Here is a 19,287-nt window from a genome sequence, read left to right as displayed (position 1 = left end):
TTTATTTTAATTTTTTTAATCCATGTAAAAAAAATTTAAGTGACACTTGAGACAAATAATATACTCTAAAAATGATTATTACAAAACTTATTAGAATTTTTGTCCAAAAAATGTTAATTAGAATTGTAAGAGTTTTATTCAAATACAAAAATGAAAATAGTACAATCAAATTGAACATCAATTGAGACATTTCTCATCCATATTTTAAGATCAACAAGAAAACAAAAAACACGTTAACGATCCACATAAATATTTCGGGTGTTAATGAAAAATTACCAAATAAAAACCTTAATTCTAACAATCAGTTAATATCTTCCACATATCGTCAATAGTCAAGAATAATGCAAGATCTACAATTTTTAATCTCATCCATCTACGAAAAAATATTTGTTGATTTTCGCTCATACCAACTATACGTCATCTTAGACATGACTAATTTAATCAGATATATAAAAATGAGATAATACTGAATTTAATTATAGTCCTCCTCATCCTCACTAGTAAAAATCTTTATGTTTTCATGTGTTCACATTTAGGCGGGTGGTTGTGTCCTAATTCAAATTTGGAGTTGGTTAAACTTTTGTTAGTTAGTAACAGTTATGGAGTTAGTTAATAATTAACTCAACTTAGTTAGTACTTGTATAAATACATATGATAAAAGTGAATAAAAATAGTGTCATTGTGATTCATTTTATACTCTCTATAATTCAACAGTGTGAATAGCTTGAGTGTTTTAATAAGTGCTACAAATTGTCTATAAATATATACCCTAAAATGTAAAAAATTATTAGTTTTTTTGAATGCATACTTCTAAAATGATATTAAAGAATGAATTTTGTACCGTGCACCCCACACTTGTATCTCTCACCCCATCTTTATGAAAAATACTGGATTGTCCATAATATTATTAGTAAAAATCTCCAAAAAAAATCTCTTCTCTTTTTTCACCCATTTTATTCGAAAGTTTAAATTGTTCAAATCACATATTTGCAAACATTCGAACATTTGAAACCTTCGAAATCCAAAAGTAAGATAAACGTCGAAACTTTGTAAACTATGAAAGTGGCCTCCTAATTTTAACATATTTGTTGAATCCAAAGAGAATTAAGAGGCCCATACAAGATTTAGGTTGAATTTTTCAAGTGGTCGATTGTTTTGACAAAATAAAAAGGTCGAGCATAAGATTATTTGATAGTTTTTTATTTAACATTTATATACATAGGCTTACATGTAGCGTAAACATAAACATTTATGAATAATAAATTAAATTATATTTTAGTAAAAAAAATAGCTCATGAAAATTAGTTGAAAACAATTTATACACATATCATAAGATGTTTTTATAAGTGATTATTTTGTTATCATCGTTTGAATAGTCCAATTGATAAGCTTAAATAAGCTCAATCCAAACTGGCCCTAGTTCTCTCAGAAAGAAAAAACTGGTTCCAGTTCATAGTTAATATATTTAACTGGTTTGAATTTTTTCTTCTGGCATACAGTTTTCTTTTGTATTCAACTACGCAACCATTTTTGTAGAAATTTACACATTTTCGCAAGCCTCTTCTCTCATGGTTAAAGCATAATAATTATACCATATGCTAGGAAAACCACAAATCGAACCTAAACAGAAGATTGCACCTTCTGCCAAAATAGTTGGCACTGAACTAGCGTAAATAAGATTAAGCTTATGATTATCGAGAATCAGATTTAAACTTCAAGAATTGTGAGCAATTTGTGACTGGACACGGACTAATTGCAAGAAACTGTGAAAGCTTAGTGGCCAAATATTCAGTGCTCCAAAACTTCGATTTTTGCAATATAATTATTCATGCGATGAGTATCCTCGGCTAATAATCGATCACCAACCATAAGTTTGTACTGCTGAAATTTTGCTTCCTCACACTTTAAAGCAGCAGTTTTAGTAGCCTTTAAATTTCCTGAACCAAAGGTAACATTTCATATTAGGATTTATATGTTCATAATTGAAAAGGCGGTATGATGCATATGGCCAGTGGCAAGCTCAAATTAATGAAACAGAGAAAAGACCAGAGTTTCATTGAGATGATGGTAAACATACAGTCCTGTAAAACAAACTAATATGCTAAACATGATAAGGTGATGCATCAAGGATAGAATTAATTTCTCTTAATTGGGAAGTTAGAAAAGTGACGAATCCATATTTAAATCTTATAAAACATAGTCCGTGCCAAACCATATCAAATTCCTGTGAACCAATTTTCTTCCAAAAGTTAGTACAAAAACACAGTCATGACATTCTATCAAATTGTCACGCGATTTGCCTTGATTACAACCTATAAAAATTAGTGTTACTCAATGTTGTCAATTGCGGATGGCGGAACATAACTGTTGGTTCAAATTTCGCTATGCTATAATGCTATAGGCCGCAATAGCTACTATTTGACAAAAATTTGTACTAAATAGCATATCGCAGAGCAATAGCGATTAGTTCAGGTTCTGCTGCTATAGCTGCTATTTGACAAAACTGGTGTTAGTTAGTCTTTATAGTAATGGTTATCCATTATTTCCGAGAAACTAAAAGCACATATATTTCTCTACATTATATCCCAGAGTACTCACATTTACTATTACTCACTACAGGTGCCCTGATTTATTGGTAAAAATTAGATTTTTATAGGTTGTAATCAAGGCAAATCAATCGGTAATAAATTAGATTTGGTGATAAATTTCATCATAGATGATAATCCACAATGAGGGGACAGCCTTCTGGTTATGAAATATGAAGGCATTCAATTGTGTTGTGATTGAATGATAGATTCATGTGACAGGAAAGATAATAAGAAATTGATTTCTGACATAAGTAGTGTTCTATTTCTTCCATATAACAGGACTTCATGATTGCAAATAGTAAAGCAAACTCTACTCCGGATCAAACTCAATAACATGATGAATAACTACCAGAATTTCTCAATTATCCTTTCCCTTAAGAAACTATATAACACACCCCATTTTGGCTATTCCAATGTTGTCATAAAAGAATTTACAATAAAAAGCTAGTGACAAAGAAGATACTTCATGAGAATTCTGTGAATTCATATTCATAATATTCAAAAGAATTAAAATTGAAAAACAAAGAATGTCAATCATGCAGTATTTGCTCTTACCAGATAAATCAAGCAAATTAAACAAAACTGGGTAATTTCCAATACTTCTGACCATTGTAATGGAAGCCCATACTTTTTCATACTCCTCCCTTGAAGCCCTAATGATGCACACATTAGTGATTGGATTCACATATTTGACTGCACACAGAGACCCAATAGTGAGAAAAGCATCAAAGATATGATAAATAGACTTTAACTTGAAGAAATTAGTAAACAGAAAGAAAACAATACAAGAAGAGTTTATCAGCAACCTGTTAATTACTCACCCTGAAATGATCCCAACGATGAAGCCAAACCACACTCCCCAAAATTAACCAAAATGCTATCTTTTATAGCATTGGAGATATTAAACTGGGTAATTATAATAGAATCACCCGAAACTTGGTCCCTGTTAGGATTCATAAAAACCTCCATCACCATGTACCTGTTCTTGAACACCATGACCCTTTTCCTAGAACCCTAAATCAAAGTTCCAAATTATCAGAACACAAATCAATATGGTATATTATTATTAATTTGACAACAAATAATAGCATGAACCACCACTATAGGCAGTCAATGATGGACAAACATATTTTTTCAATCAAGATCATTGGATTGCACAATCTCATAAAATTCTACAACAACCTCTATGTACTAGAATGCAGTCCACAACCTTAGATGAAACTTCTCTAAAGTGAGCAATTCACTTTACTTTAGAGAATAAAGTAAGTAGTATCAACTATTGATAAAGAAAACCAAGAGTTAATATTACATGCACATATATGATATATATGATTAATCAAGGGTGGTTACGAAATCAACCATTGATTAACTCTCTTTACTAATTTTTCACTTTGGTGGAGCCAAATCCCTAGCATTAGAGTTTTCAATGTCTCTGCGACTGCAACGCGGCCACGATTGAGGTCACATAAATTACATAAGACCGTGATTATCCACAAAATTGAAGATAGTGATGCTTTTGTTGCCGTTACTTTAATGCAACCGCAATTTAAAACCTTCCATAAATCAAACTAATAAAATCCCAGAAAATTTGAAGGAAACAAAAAAAAAAAAACAAGCAGTACAACAACAAAAACAAAAAAAACAAAGCAAAGCAAAGCTGAAAATAAATCTCAATATTCACAAAACAACTAACCAATATATCAAAACTTAAGTCCAATCAGAACCAACCAAAAAAAATAACACGAACAAAAATCAAATTTTAAAAACCCATAATGTAAATTAAACCTAACTAGTGCAAAAAGTCGAACCAAAACTCAGAAAATTCAGAGCAATTGCGAAGTAAAGTTGCAGAGGACCAACCTGTGAGAATCGGAAAACCTAGAAGAGAGAGGGAGAAATAGGGTGTCGAGGATCTATTGTAAATCTGATACGCCTAGCCAATCTAACGGTGGAAATTAATTTCAGCGGAGATCACTATTGTTTTTTATTGACGTGAAAATATCGGTGGAGGTAGGTAGGTAACTGAATCCTGATCCCCTCCTTCAATAATCTCAGCCGCCGGATTAATCTAACAGTTAAACAGAAATATAGTAATAAAAAACACTTAAACAAATTAAAAACTAGCTTCTCCCAAAATAATTGTGCACATTGAGATTGAAACGCAAGGATTACGGTGGAACGACGCGACGTTGCTGCAGGGGTGTGACAGTACGATGTTACGAAGGAGCGGAGGCAGAGAATGGTGCGGCGGTGCTCCCGTGGATGGCGGCGACGTTGTCGTCGTGATTCAGTCTCCCTTTTCACTGCTTACGATGATTTGGTACTAGTTAGTGCAAGATTGAATCTTCACGATTTTTTATAAAAAATTGATTTTAGCAAAAAAAAAAATAAAAATTAAGGTGACTTTTAAATTTTATCAACGTCCCAGAGCGTGGGGGATTTGTTGCGGGATACGTCCCGTACAAAATATGTATAAAGATTTTAATTATTTTTGTGCCAAAATTATTAAAGTAAGAAAACTTTACAGTATATTAAGTTGTAAAAATATTTATATTTATTTTTTCTTATCGAAACTAAGAGAGATAGAACTCGTTGGATAATATATTTTATAAATAAATCAAATCATCAAATTTTTTATTATTTCTGTCTAAATTTTTATCTTTAAAAAAATAAAACTCTAATAATTAAAATTTCATATAAAGAAATAAAAGTTATTTTAAAATTATTTTAATTAAAATTTAAATTTAAATTTAAATTATATTGAATTATAAAAAGAAATCAAAATTTATTGAAGCATTTATCTTTAAATAAATTTTATTAATTATTTGAATTTAATTATTTAATTAATTTTTATTATAATAATATTAAAATCATTTTTTTATGTATAGAATATCGAAACCTTATCTAATAAATAAAATAATCAAAATCATTTTTCTTATAAGAAATAATTGATTTGTGACATCAAATTTTAGGGATTACTTTGTATACATCATTAAAGGAAAATATCGCTCATAATATTTTAATTTTATAAATATTTATGACTAAAATTAAATATTTTTAATAATTTAATAACTTTTTGATTTTATTGATGGTGTAAAAAATCTAAATATAAATAAATTAAATCCTTTTTTTGTTTTAATCCTCTAATTTATAAGAAAGTAAAATTTTAATAATTCAGAGTTTGTTTGAGGGTTTAGGGTTTAGACTATAGATTATTTGAGTGTATTTGTTGAAGAATTTTCAAGAACACCAACAACAAATGGTGATAAAATTATTTCTTTTTAGTCAATCTAACATTAAAAAAAATGCAACCAAAGATCTTGCATGAAAGTATAGACTATAGATTCAATACTAACCAACAAAAAAAGCAAGATTACCAAGAAGGAAAAAAATCCATAATTGAATTCTCAATTAAAAATGCAAACTAATTACAAAAAATTTGCACATGATTTCATTCAAAATAAAAAAAAAAAGGCAAGAGAAGATCTTGCATGGAAGTATAGATTTAATTCAACATCTAATACAACATAAAAAGAAAGAAACAAGATTGAATTTTAATATTTCTTGTTCTTATTTCAAAATAAGAATAAATCTTTTCAAAAATTATATTTTAGTCGTTGTATTTCTGACATTCAAAAATATTTTAACTGATATATTTTCAACATTCAAAAATCTCAACCGGTGTATTTCTAACATTCAAAATATTTTAACTGATTTATTTTCGATATTTCAAAATCACTTAATCGATGTATTTTAATATTTCATATATTTTTATAATCAATGTCTTTTTCGACATTTTTGCTTGATATTTTCGAAGCTCAAAATGTAATATATAAATTATAATCTAAGATAATGTTAATTATATTAATTGGTTATTTAATTAGGTTGATTAATTACTTATATTAATTAGTCAATTATTTTATAATAATTAATTATTTATTTAATTGATTATATAAATATTCATAATTTATTATTAATATAATTAACTCTTTCTACTATAAATATAATATAATTTTTTTATATTTCTCTTATCAATTGCTTTAATCAAAAGTAATATATAACAAAACTATATTAACTGTGCATATAATTCTCTATTTTACACATACATATTGGACATGATCAGTGGGCATGTAATTCGATGTCTATGTCAAAAACGAATATAGTAACTGTTCTGTGCATACAAAATAAATCCATCTTTTTTTTAATAATTTATTTTATTATCAATATTAAATAATGAATTATTAATAAATAAAAAAGTGACGGGTGGAGAAAGAAGTTTGGAGTTGGATCCGATAGTTAATCCAAAATTGATGGAAACGCTGACACCTAATATGACCCGACCCAAAATGAACATATGTCGCATTTGGATCACCATTTACCCGAAATTTAACACGCATTTAGTTTTGTCGTATATATTTATATATGTCCCACCCACAAGTCCACAGTGACCGCGAGTGTTTTGGTTTCTATAAATACTCGGACTCATTCTTCTTCATTCCTTGCTTATTTCAATTTTTTGTTAGCATAGAGATAGAGAGAGAGAGAGAAAGAGGAAGAGAGAGAGAGTTAAGTTTTTATTTATTTTTCTTCATTTGTTTGGTGTTTCTCTTTCCTCATTTTTGTAGGTATATTGTGGAGGAAGACTTTGAAGTTTGACTTTGTTGAATTAACATGTGAGAATATTTTCCTTCATTTTTTCTTCTGCTATAATTTGGTTCAATTGTTATTTTTTTTTATTTTTTTTATTTTTTTATTTTTTTTATTTTTTTCATTTAAGCATGCTTCTGTATTGACAGTTTTTTTAATTCTTTTTTTTAATTATTTATTGAAAAGAATTAATTATTATTGAGGATTTGTTTCTAAAATGATCAGGGTGTGTTCATGACTATTTTGTGGTTAGGTATGTGCCTGAAATTGTTGTATGTTAAAAATGTATTCTATAGTTTGTGTTAATTATGTTGTTTGTAAATTATAATTGTTTTTGCTTTAGATCTACCACATGTGGATATTTGTTTGCTCCTAGAGTGAGTGTGGTTTGTCTTTTTTTTTTTTGTTGGTGAAAAGCGTGGTTTGTCTTATTAGCCTAAGAGACATAAATAATGATGATTAACATATACAGTTATTTTATATTCCCTTTGTGAATTTGATATTTGTTCTGAAAATCCGTTTGGCATTTTCTCATTTTGTGATCTGCAAAATTCCATTTTTTGTAATGTTTGATAAAAGATTGTTAATTTTGTGTGTTAGGTTTTCCCTTTTTCATCAGTTGTTACATCAGTGGATATGATCTAATTTATTATATGGTTTTCTCATTTAACACTATTCTGTTGTTAGAACCTTGTTTTATTGAAAGGGAATAATTAGTTGTAGATGAGTATGAAATTGGTTTATTGTTGGAAGGAAGTTTAAGAGAAAATTAGTGTATGAGTTAAGGTTGGTCAGTTATAGGAGAGTTTTAGATCAGTTTCTGTTGAGTTTGACTGAATTATGTGTTGTTGTGGTGGGCCCTGCAGACATTCAGGGAAGGCCTTAAAGTTGGAATTTATTCAATTGGAATCTTAGAAGAAGAAATGGAGGTATATGGAAATTCTATGGTTGCAGCTCCTTCAAATGTTATTTATCTGTCGAGTATTTTGGGCCAAGGTGGTCCAAGTCCTGTTCACAAATGCGACTGGAAATGCGCAAATGAACGTGTTATTGGAAACATGTTTCGCTGCAAGCTGACAGGGCTGACTCACATCTGTGATAAAAACTGTAACCAGAGAATTCTGTATGATAACCATAGCTCTCTATGCCTAGCAAGTCGTCAAATTTTTCCCCTAACTCCAACAGAGGAGCAAGCCGTGAGAGGCGTTCGCAGGAAGCTCGACGTGGAGAATTCACCCGTCGATAACTATGGTTGTAAGCGTAGGCGGGATGCACAGTTCCATCCTTCTCCTTTCGAGAGATCTTTCTCTGCTGTCAGTCCTATCTGCAGCCAAGTTGGAGATGGCATGGACACGAACTAGATATCGATTCATAATAACTGAAGGAGATCTTTTATTATTTCCATTATCCCTTTGAAGTTTTTTCTTTTTTTTTTTTTTTTTTTTGCTTTTTCTATCTGATGAGTATCCATAACAGAACTTGAACAATTATGAGTCGCTGATTGGTGGACACGATGTGTCCCCATTTGATGTAGGACTTCCTTATATTTCTAGTAATAATGTAATGCAGTATTTAAAGTAGCTTGACTATGTTGAATGAAGATTTGAGCTGGCTGTGGATACACAGTTATGAGACTTGAATTGACATCAAATTCTTGCTAGCTTACTGAGAAGCTGATTGTTATAGCTTACCACAGGATTGATTCTGGCCTTCTTTTATGATGCTCAAATTTAATTTGGACCTGGTTTATGTAAATATTAGCAATGTGCTCGATCGTAACTCTGTTCTATTTTAGCTGACTCTCAGTTTCCTATGTGTCTGTAATCGCCATGCAGCCATATTCTAGGATTAGTTGGTGTACTCTTCTTGTATTCGTCCACTTTTGTTTTCTATTATTCTGTTAGAACAGAAAATGCTGAAAACAAGTATTAATCTTTCCCCTTCTGATAAATCTACTTAGGGTTATACTGATAACCTTGACTTCTGTGAACTCAGGTTCTCTCCAGTTCTTCATATGCAGGTTTTTGGTGTTATTATGAAGACTGGTTTACTAACTCTTCCTCTGTTACAGGGTCAAGGAAGATGATACTAGTTCTCATTCGCATTTGTCTTAATTAAGTTTCTGTTATCTTTTTGGTGTTGTTTGAATTTTATTGACAATTGGTTGTGTGAGTTGAATGTAAATTGTGCAGGTTTTGAAGCATGTGCTAAGAAGGAGCCTTCAAAAATTTGTGTTGCTTTACTGAATGATTTCTTATGATATAGTTTTTCCCTATGTTATCATAACATGAAATATTGATAAATGTTTCATATTCTTGATGTAGGCACAGGCATTGAAACTTTGACTCAAGTCTCTTTCTTAGTTGAAGTTTAGAGAATGGGGAAGGAAAGGGTTAAAAGAATGTCTTGACACTACAAGATGCCCAAATAAATGAGGCGAGAACAGTTATGACACTGTTGAAAGATGATAAAGACACCATTTGGAAAGTAGGTATCGGTAATCTTAATTATTAATCCCTCTGGTCATTATTATAAGCCAAAAAAAGTATCAAATTTCAGTCACTTTTATAAGCAAAAGTTAACTATTTTGAAACTATTTAATACTATTATTCCTAATTTATCATTCCTTTAATTCAAAAACATTTAATGTAGGTAGTTGAGCGTTTGGCATTCAAGTGAAATTAGCGAGTTTTTCCACTAAATATCAAAAGGACAATTTAGTTGCACTTAACTGACTTTCTTAATTGCGTTGAAAATAGTATTTTTGCTTATAATAGTGGTAGGACGGAGTAATTCTCAGTGAAATTTCAGACCTCATTGTGTTTGACTTCTCCATTATATGATCTATTTCTTGTAGACTGTGTCTTTGAGGTGACATTGAACAAATAAAGGGGTGCCGTCACCAAGAACATATATCATTGTTGTCACTACTACTCTGTGATATCTGCATATTGTGTTGAAGGATTGAAAGTAATAGGCTGTTTTTGAAAGTAAATTCATCTCTGAATTGCCTTGTTCATGGTATCTGCTAAATTTCATACTTTGTTACATTCTTGGCATATTTGTGAAGCTAGAAGATTGTAATATCAATTTTTCCTTCAACTTTGATGTATTGAAAGTAATAAGTATTCAATCAATGAAATCCAGAGTTGTTAATTTTCATGTAGCTATTATGGTGGTGGATGTTTTGTTTGTCTTTTGTTTTAATGCCAACCACCTATGCCAGCATTTTAGCAAACTACTAATATAAAACAGGTTTGAAATTTTTTATTGGTAATGATGATTTTTATTAAAGAAAAATGATATGAAATTAAATAAAAATCAGTTTACTTTATGATTGTTATGATTGCAATCATACTTCCTCCAAAAAGAGGCTACTGTTAGAATTTGAACCCGTGAATTGCACAACAATGTTACCATTGTGCCAACCCTCTAAATTGAACTGCCTAATAGAAATTTCTACTTTCAACATGATATGAAATTCAATAAAAATGTGCCTAAGAACTTTCAATTTTTTCCTTATTAGTGTTACATGTAGGTGTTTAAGTTGAAAAAATTAACACCAAATTCTACCTACCAGCTTCCATCCAGAAGTTTTTGAGGTGGGGCTAGTCTCCCAACGGGAATAATTGATAATAAAAATTAAAGGGCGTCGTCAAATCTACGTTAGAAAATTTGTTCTTTTATCTTTAACCTCACATAATTAAAGTTCAATAGTTGGTATATGTCATTGTTTTAAAGTCACTGCTCAGAGGTCAAAGGGAGTAGTTTGATTTACTCTCGAGGGAAAGAATACTATTATGCATAAACAAGTTTTCCTAGTCAACCTTGTTCTATCTTTGAGGAATCATAGGTCACTTCTTTATAGGATCATCCTATAAACTTGCCAACTTTTTGCTACCTCGAATCCCCATTTCGTGACACGATTCTCTTGTCATAGATTTTCATACATAGATTTCCTTATTTGCACATTTTCATTTTTCCCAATGAAAAAATATCTAAGGCAAAGAATTTCTTCTAAATTAGGCCATCCACATTAAAAAGAAATACTAAACCCATGAAGATAGTCTTGCGGCTAAGAATTTCATCAAAGCAACGAACGTTTTGTTTTTTTTTTTATACACAATACTTTATATAACAAATATGAGGAACACTATTATTATTATTATCCATATTTCTAACTCATCTATGAACAATTATTTCTAGTTCTTCCCTCAAAGACACAACTACATAATAACAAACAACTACAATAATTGATAATGTCAAAATTTATTGTATCTTGGAAGCTCCTAAGTTTCTTTTATGTCCTTTATACTTTGTTATGTTCCTCTTTCTCTAGCATATTCACCATAACCAACAACTGCCCTTATACAATATGGCCTGGCACGCTTGCCGGCGCAGGAACGCCACCGCTTCCTACGACTGGATTACAGCTTGACTCGGGCCAATCTGTGAAACTAGCCAGCGTTCCGGGTTGGTCGGGCCGGATATGGGCGAGGACGGGCTGCACATTTGATGCAACGGGAATTGGGAAATGCCAAACAGGTGATTGTGGTGGAAGACTAGAATGTGATGGGAATGGTGCAGCTCCACCTACTTCACTCTTTGAGATTACACTTGGTCAAGGGAATGATCAAGATTACTATGATGTTAGTATGGTTGATGGATACAATCTTCCATTGCTTGTTCTGCCAAGAGGTGTGTATGGTAGTACTATCTGTAATGCCACAGGTTGTGTCACTGATATCAACAGAGGTATGAATTCTAAATTAATGAGGCCATAGAAAAATCAATAATTTATTGCTTTCCATAGAACATGTTTCTTTCTTTAAAAATGTTTTTGGGGAGCAGGGAAATTATTACTAGAGTGACACTAACAGCCATTTTACCACAACGCCCTAACCGATTGGCGCCACAGTCTAAGTGTCTAACCTCAAGGCCGACATCATGGAGTGCTTTTCCACTATTTTTCCAGCTATTGTAGCTTCAATTTTTGGCTATTTTTATATGAACAGCCAAACACCTGACCTAAGTTGTATACCGTAAAAGTCACATGCACATATTTATAGACATAGGCAAGCATTGAAAACTGGGCTCATAGGGATTAAATTGAAAGATACTTATTGTATAGGAACCTAATATAAAAAGTAAATATCATGGAAAAACATTATATGACCTAACATGAGATTAGATGTACACATCTGAAAAAACTATTAACTTTTTGTTGTCCGAAAGTACAGGACAATTTATGTCATCACATACCGTAGAATGACCAGAGTACTTTTTTCATTAAAAAATTACAAATGTTATAGGTTGTCCAAAAGAACTTCAAGTAGTCGGTGGTAATGAAGGATACCAAGATAATGTAGTTGGGTGTAGGAGTGCCTGTGAAGCATTTGGATCAGATCAGTACTGCTGCAGTGGACAATTTGCAAACCCAACAACATGCCAGCCCTCTTATTATTCCACAATTTTCAAGAAGGCTTGTCCAAGAGCTTATAGCTATGCATTTGATGATGGAACCAGCACTTTCACTTGCAAAGCTTATGAATATGACATTGTTTTCTGTCCTACCAACAACAAGTATTTGCTCCTCAAATTATTATTATGAGTTTCCATTCACTTGCAAATTTTTCTAACATTATACACTAAGTGCATGTTTGTCATTACGAAGTATTTGCCATAATCACGATGAGCTATCATGATTTTGAAAAGTTAAAAGTTGTAGATTTTGTAAAATCACGGTGACTCACCGTGATTCTGACAAACTCATTGTGATGCTAAACAGACTAACTCTCAATTTAACATTTTACATTATAACAGGATTACCAAACCAAATGATGCATTTCCTCCTCCACCACCGGCATCAACTGGATTGCTTTATGAGAAGGTTCAGCAAGACAGTTCTTCAAGTATTATCTTGCCCTTTCAAGTGACAATATTTCTCTTAGTTGCCACAATCTATGTGATGATAGCAAAGACTTGGCCACCGATATGAAGTAATGCTAGTAGAAAATCACACATGTTTTCTTGGAAAGTTATTAGAAAGGAACAATATGGAAAAGGTCTACACAAGGACATGGATATGATAAGCAGTGAAAATGAATCATGTGAAGAATCTTAAGGAAGCAAGTAAATGCAGAGACTCAACAAGATCTCTCTGCTAAACAAAAGCTAGCCATATTTTCAATTTACCTCTGTAAATCATCCAATAAAAAAAAAGAGAAACTTTGAAATAAATTAATAAAATAGCAAGTTATTTGCAATGTAACCAGGACTATAAAGAAACTCAAATTGAAGTCACTCCGTAGTTGTATAGCCAAATTTAAGATTTGAATATTATATAACCTTTCATGGCACCAAGAAGAAACAATGGTATTTTGATTCATTTGATTAATGTTTGTTCTTTTCCTTGTTATTTCTCAGGTGGTAACTAACCTCACAAGATATTCACATTATGGTATAGGGTCACAAGTAGTAGATGTTTGGATATCTTTACCATTTAATCGAGTGTTTAATCCTCCAGTGCATTAGGAAAAAAACACGTTGGAAAAAACCAATATCTTAAATAGATCTCAGTTATTTTGAGAAATTAAACTCATTTTTACAAAATCAAATAATTTAATGCATAATAATGATTAGACATGCTTTCCATTTCTTTACAATTGTGACTTCAAAATTATGAATGGAAATCAGTAGTCCCCGTCACTCATCAGAAAACCCTTTGTGAATTGTGACTGTAACAGACTAATTTAATGTTGATATCTCTAAACATACATTTTCCAATGTTACCGAAGACATGCACATCTAGGACCATTGAGCAATGAAAACCATAATAATACAACTAAGGGTAGGAAAAGGTTCCCCCAAGAATCAAAGAAAACAACATTACAGATTCAAAGAAATCTACCTTTTGTTTAAAGATCATGGTTTGATGATAAACAAAAGTACAACTCCTATAACCAATCGAACATATAAACCGATTCATAACATCAAAATCTGCTGTAAAGCATGGGCTGCCAACCAAAAATTGCAATTTCTTGCTGGAATCATATAAGGTCAAATGTTCATTCATTCTAACTTTCAGTGAAAATGGCACGTGTATTTAAGATTAATCTTTCCACATATCTGCAAACTCATCAGGCTCCAGAGGATTAGACATCTCATGCAATTTCCTCCTTGTCTTTGCTTTCACCTTCTTTGCAAACGCTCCAGCTTTCTTCTTTTTCTGCAAAGCTCGAATCTACAACAACCAAGATGATATAGTTATTTTCAGTAGAACACTAGAGAAATTATGAGTATAAATCACTGTTGTCAACCGCAAATTGTTAGGAGTTTGTTCAAATTTCGGCGCTATGCAATATCTTGTACTAAATGGCGTATCACAACAATAGTGGTTTATTCAAATTCTGCTATGCTATAGCACCGCTATTTAACAACACTGGTATAAATTGAGAATATGTTGGTTAGTACCTGATTTGGTGAGACATAGAATGGATTCTCATACAAAGTTGGGCCTCCAAAACTGCCACCAAATATTTTAATTGGGTTCAAGCAGAACCGTGGACCAACCTAAACAAGTAGTTTTTTTGCACACACATATGTTAAGGGAAAAATTGGAATTGACAGATCAAAATACAAAATCATTAAGCAGATTTTCATACCTCAATCAATGTCATTTTATCAAGGCCTCCTCGAGGTAATTTGTCTGATTCATTATGTGGAACAGATATCTGCATTGGAATAAAGATGTCATTTCTTATTGTTTGGTAAGCATTAATATCAACATGGAGCAGAAAATAAGAATAACATTGTGAAGCCGTATTCGCAAGAACGCAAATGTACTAGCAGTATATGATACACTATCTTGTTTAATTTATTAAAACGCCTCAATACATTGTAAAATAGCTAAATAGGAAAGATAATTCAATAATGCAATTGCAGCTATGAAGCCCAGACACTTCAGAAATAGGAAAGTTTGGTGTCCGACTCGTATGTGATGCCCTGATACGTGTCCAGTATTGCCACCAATACTTCTTAGATATTCTTTGATACTTCTTAAAAAACTAAATATAATCTGATATAAGTGGGGGAAAGGTAGGAACTATGCCTACTTGTTATGATCACAAGTACATTTGATAAATTGAGTGATTATCATATATTTGACTACTGATAGGTTTATGTATTATGCAATTAGCATAGTGAATGTTTCTTACAAACATTGAAATCGACATATCTTGGTATTGTCGTATCTTTATTTCTAAAAATTCCCCATATCCCTACATTAGTGTCATGCCGTATTATGTATTTGAGCTTCTTGGAATTTGAACCATTGTCAATTTTAGATGTTTTACACCGTTAGTGAACCATATGGAACCACTTTATGAAAAAGAAAATAAATTGAAAGGTTTCCATGTAATCTTAGTAAACAATAATGTAGTGGACTCTTTATTGATAGAATAAAAGGTTTTGCATTGACTTAACATCAAATTTGAAATCTTACCATAATAGTCATTATTCTCTAGGTCTTCAAAGTAGTTGTGTTAACTGTTAAAGCATATTTTTATTTCATATACTAAAGTCTAAGGAAGGAACACATGGTTAATTCTTAAATATTGAAATAATTAGAAACCCAATTTATTCGTCAGTAAGGTTCAAATCACAGCAGAGAAAATTTTAGATTTTTCGTCTCAATTTCACTTCAATCAATAATCTATGGATAACCAAAACAATCAATGTAATTAACTAATTATAATCAGAAGGCTACACTTATTTTTTAAACTCTAAACTAATGCAAAATTCAAAAAAGTTATGTATGCCGATTGTTTAGATATTGTGCAAATACAAATACAAACCTGATAATTTCGGAACCATATATGGTCGTCAACTATTGAGAAAACAAAAACGTGGTCATGGAAAGGCTTAGCCTTTCTATGGTCCTTTGGTGTTTCAAATATCTGTATGAAGGAAGGAAAAGTATATCAGCAGTAGCACCAATCAAATTGTTTATACTTCAATTATTTAAAAGACATAAACTATAAAGAGACACAAATACATCAGAAAAGTGCACATAAAACAATTTTCAATTATACTAGCATTTCATACAACACGACACCACAAAGCATCAAACTAAGATGGTATTATTGAAAGTATATATAACCTTCACTCAGTGTATCAAAAATGGTACATAGTAGACGAATCAGCTAAATACCTGTAACAGCATCTCCTTCAAAAGTTTCCAGTATGCATCTTTTTCAAAATTTGTTGAAAATGTCAAAAGAGGCCGGGAACCTTTTAGGTGATTTCCAGTTAGCTTCAATTCCTCCATTGTGTGCACTGAAAATCAATGAAGGTAAAAAAGAAACTAGTAAATTGACCTCAGAGAGAGAGAATTAATTATCAATCACAATTCAATTAGAAGAATGAAGAACAAGAATAATGACCCAAGAAGACTATATAATCATAGCAAGGAAGGAAATTAGTTTTGGTAGTAACCATAAGATAAGGATGAGAATATTACCGGCACTAACTAAAAACTTTACGGATGGGCCATTGGGACATTTTGACATCCAAAGATAAAGATCTTTTGCCTTCCTGCACTGAAATTCATAAATACAAAGGGGGAAGATCAGACAGTTATCAGAATGTCACAAGGCGACTAGACTCGGTCCATATTAAGAACGTAACATGTTATCTAAATAATAATACTAACATTTATAACCAATAACATAATTCCTTACACCATAAACAGATCAGAAAATATTCAAACGCAACATCAGCATAACTCGTAAGTGTAATGCATATTTGGCTTAACACTGAAAAACCTTGTGACATATAAAAAGAATACCTCAAAAAATAAACAAGAGGAACAGTTTTGGAGCTCAACTAGCTCGTTGAGGGTGGCACCTTTAGTTTCCTTTGATTCAACCTTGTTATCCTTCTTGCAATGAGGTAGAAGCGAAACCAAATTCAACATCAAATGCCTATACCTGTAAATTCATTAAAAACTCTCCACCCCATCAATACCATATTCAAAAACTAACCCACAAGACAAATCAAAAGTTTCTTTGTGCTTAATTTTTCCACGCACAAAAAAAAAATTGATTATATTCTTTTATGAACACAATTAGCTAATCCAAATTCCAAACAATCATAATCTCATATACTAACTCCATCTCATTATTAGGAATAATTCTTTGACTCAAACTATTTATCATTTTATATAATTTATTATTTTTTTCCAATAAGACTCTTGTTTAATCAAGTAGTACGCCTAACTACCGACCAAGTGGTTGGGCTCCAGTGATTGATGAGTTTTAGTTAAAAACGAATCAACCATGAGTACCCGAGTTTAAACCCTAGCTAGAATAAATTTTTGTCAAGTTTTACTTCACTCTTAGTCAAACTCTGGATTACCAAAGGGATGGTTAAAGACAAAAAAATAGTAGACCTAACCACTTAACTACTACTTTTTCAAAAAAACTACTACTACATTAGTTTTCACCACTCCAATTAATATAAGTATTTTAAACTTAACACAATACTTTACTACAAAACTTAGCAATACTAATCAATTTTCTAAGAAAAAAACATTTACACTAAACACAGTTATAATGAAAGTGAATTGAGCATATAAGTTTGTGGTTTAACCAACCTATAAATAATGCGCCTAGAGCAAGTAACCAAAACTTTCTCTTTGTTCCTAAATATTGGTGAAGAACCATTATCCTTAACTTCAACAACATCATCATTATTAACTTCATTCTTATCCTTCCATCCCAAAAGAGTCCTAACTGGTCTCTCAGGAGCAGCATCATCTTTTTTAGGCACAGCCAATGGCTCAGAAGCTTTTCTCTTCTTCCCCATGTTTGTTTGTACTGTAAAAATCTGTCATACCCAACCCATTTGCACTATATGAGGAGAACAGAACAACACAATCATAAAAGTATAAGAGAGAGTATGAAAGAGAAAGAGAAGTGCCAGGGTGGTACCGTTGGTGGTTTTTCGTCGGCGGTGGCGGCGGCGTTAGGTTGCGATGAATGAGCTGAGAGAAAGGCAACAATGAATTGTAGGAAAGTTGAGTTGGATATGGGCCAGTTTGGGTGGGTTATAAAAAGCCCACTTCTAGGTTCATGCCACATTGAGTTCCAATTTTCTTTTCTTTTTTTTTCATATATTCTCTTTATATTTTTTAGATATATTAAGCATTAAATATAAATTTTTCTTTTGACATTGATTTAAATAAAAAAATAAAAAATAGTATTCGATTTATAATTATACATCCGAATACATAGTTTGGTTTTTTAGTTATTGTATATGGGTTGATTAGAATAAGTCAACTTCTAAGTTTTTAAATTGAATAGAAAATTAGATATAAAAATAAAATAGAAATACGATATATTATATTTTTGGAACGCATCTTATAATAATATTATATATATATATATATATATATATATATATTATATTCAAGTTATAAAATTATCCTGTGAAACAATTATTTATATTTTTAAATTAACTAATAACATTTTTTAAATTAACAAAAATTCTTAACAAATTAAACAATTTTAAAAAATTAATTAATACTTCTAAATAAACAATTTTAGTTTAAAAAAGTCACAACTAACTAAACAATTATATTATATATGTTAGATAAGCTAAATAAAAATATAGTATGTAATACATGTAAATGATAAAATTATCTTTGTAAAAATATTATATTTAATCTTAAAAAAATTATATTCATATTCATATTTTTTTAATTTTTTATAATAATTTTATTTTTAAAATATTCTATATCAATTAGTTTTATATTTTTAGATTATATAAATTACAAATTTACCTTGTGATTAATTCATACGTATTTTTATAAACTTATTATTAATATTTTATTATTTTAATTTAATATTATTTTTTATTTATATTTATATTTTATTTGATTTTAATTTGTTAATTTTAAATTATATTTTATAAGAATAAATCAATAAATTAATATATTAACTTATCATATTTTGTTGTCTTATCAAATACTATATTGAGACAAGGTATATTA

The 19,287-nt window shown here is 30.8% G+C and overlaps 4 protein-coding genes across 8 annotated transcripts; 2 read left to right on the top strand and 2 right to left on the bottom strand.

Annotated features, from left to right (window-relative positions):
• Window positions 1-1,462: 1,462 nt before the first annotated feature.
• LOC101508929 (probable ribonuclease P/MRP protein subunit POP5) lies at window positions 1,463-5,017 on the bottom strand. 5 transcript variants are annotated; one of them, XM_004490484.4, is made up of 5 exons: window positions 4,761-5,017; window positions 4,449-4,656; window positions 3,410-3,602; window positions 3,144-3,281; window positions 1,548-1,937 (listed from the first exon to the last, which is right to left on the bottom strand). In XM_004490484.4, exons 3-5 carry the CDS (start codon window positions 3,582-3,584, stop codon window positions 1,789-1,791), a joined length of 462 nt encoding a protein of 153 aa, XP_004490541.1. In that variant the 5' UTR covers window positions 3,585-3,602; window positions 4,449-4,656; window positions 4,761-5,017; the 3' UTR covers window positions 1,548-1,788. The 5 variants fall into 5 exon arrangements, with proteins under 5 accessions (XP_004490539.1, XP_073220988.1, XP_004490536.1 ...); XM_004490482.4 differs by lacking the exon at window positions 4,761-5,017 and having other exon boundaries at window positions 1,463-1,937; window positions 4,379-4,449; XM_073364887.1 differs by lacking the exons at window positions 4,449-4,656; window positions 4,761-5,017 and adding an exon at window positions 4,397-4,417 and having other exon boundaries at window positions 1,463-1,937.
• Window positions 5,018-8,158: 3,141 nt separating this feature from the next.
• Window positions 8,159-10,401, top strand: LOC105851632 (uncharacterized). Its single transcript, XM_012712969.2, has 2 exons — window positions 8,159-9,722; window positions 10,093-10,401. The coding sequence occupies exon 1, from the start codon at window positions 8,159-8,161 to the stop codon at window positions 8,594-8,596; it is 438 nt and encodes a 145-aa protein (XP_012568423.1). The 3' UTR covers window positions 8,597-9,722; window positions 10,093-10,401.
• Window positions 10,402-10,541: 140 nt separating this feature from the next.
• LOC101510320 (pathogenesis-related thaumatin-like protein 3.5) lies at window positions 10,542-13,645 on the top strand. Its single transcript, XM_012712968.3, has 3 exons — window positions 10,542-11,990; window positions 12,548-12,818; window positions 13,059-13,645. The coding sequence occupies exons 1-3, from the start codon at window positions 11,495-11,497 to the stop codon at window positions 13,231-13,233; spliced, it is 942 nt and encodes a 313-aa protein (XP_012568422.1). The 5' UTR covers window positions 10,542-11,494; the 3' UTR covers window positions 13,234-13,645.
• Window positions 13,646-13,944: 299 nt separating this feature from the next.
• Window positions 13,945-18,391, bottom strand: LOC101511502 (ribosome biogenesis protein BRX1 homolog 1-like). The gene is made up of 9 exons (XM_004490490.4): window positions 18,227-18,391; window positions 17,890-18,122; window positions 17,083-17,224; window positions 16,756-16,834; window positions 16,447-16,571; window positions 16,091-16,192; window positions 14,900-14,968; window positions 14,709-14,807; window positions 13,945-14,478 (listed from the first exon to the last, which is right to left on the bottom strand). Exons 1-9 carry the CDS (start codon window positions 18,374-18,376, stop codon window positions 14,347-14,349), a joined length of 1,131 nt encoding a protein of 376 aa, XP_004490547.2. The 5' UTR covers window positions 18,377-18,391; the 3' UTR covers window positions 13,945-14,346.
• Between the last annotated feature and the right edge of the window lie 896 nt (window positions 18,392-19,287).

This window comes from Cicer arietinum, chromosome 2, assembly GCF_000331145.2.
Source record: "Cicer arietinum cultivar CDC Frontier isolate Library 1 chromosome 2, Cicar.CDCFrontier_v2.0, whole genome shotgun sequence".
NCBI classification, from domain to species: Eukaryota; Viridiplantae; Streptophyta; class Magnoliopsida; order Fabales; family Fabaceae; genus Cicer; species Cicer arietinum.
Note: the sequence above shows the minus strand (reverse complement) of the source record. Positions and strands in the feature narration are given on the sequence as shown.

Excerpts from the sequence above, each read along its gene's own strand:
- LOC101508929 (XM_004490479.4), bottom strand. Across the intron at positions 3,282-3,409 it reads ATCGTTGGGATCATTTCAGG|TCAAATATGTGAATCCAATC; the intron begins GTGAGTAATTAA and ends CTCTGTGTGCAG. Across the intron at positions 1,938-3,143 it reads TAATTTGCTTGATTTATCTG|GAAATTTAAAGGCTACTAAA; the intron begins GTAAGAGCAAAT and ends CCTTTGGTTCAG.
- LOC105851632 (XM_012712969.2), top strand. The coding sequence starts at position 8,159 with ATGGAGGTATATGGAAATTCTATGGTTGCAGCTCCTTCAAATGTTATT.
- LOC101510320 (XM_012712968.3), top strand. The coding sequence starts at position 11,495 with ATGTCAAAATTTATTGTATCTTGGAAGCTCCTAAGTTTCTTTTATGTC. Across the intron at positions 11,991-12,547 it reads TGTCACTGATATCAACAGAG|GTTGTCCAAAAGAACTTCAA; the intron begins GTATGAATTCTA and ends CAAATGTTATAG. Across the intron at positions 12,819-13,058 it reads TTCTGTCCTACCAACAACAA|GATTACCAAACCAAATGATG; the intron begins GTATTTGCTCCT and ends ACATTATAACAG.
- LOC101511502 (XM_004490490.4), bottom strand. The coding sequence starts at position 18,376 with ATGTGGCATGAACCTAGAAGTGGGCTTTTTATAACCCACCCAAACTGG. Across the intron at positions 16,572-16,755 it reads AAAGTTTTTAGTTAGTGCCG|TGCACACAATGGAGGAATTG; the intron begins GTAATATTCTCA and ends ATTGATTTTCAG. Across the intron at positions 16,193-16,446 it reads TGAAGGAGATGCTGTTACAG|ATATTTGAAACACCAAAGGA; the intron begins GTATTTAGCTGA and ends TCCTTCATACAG.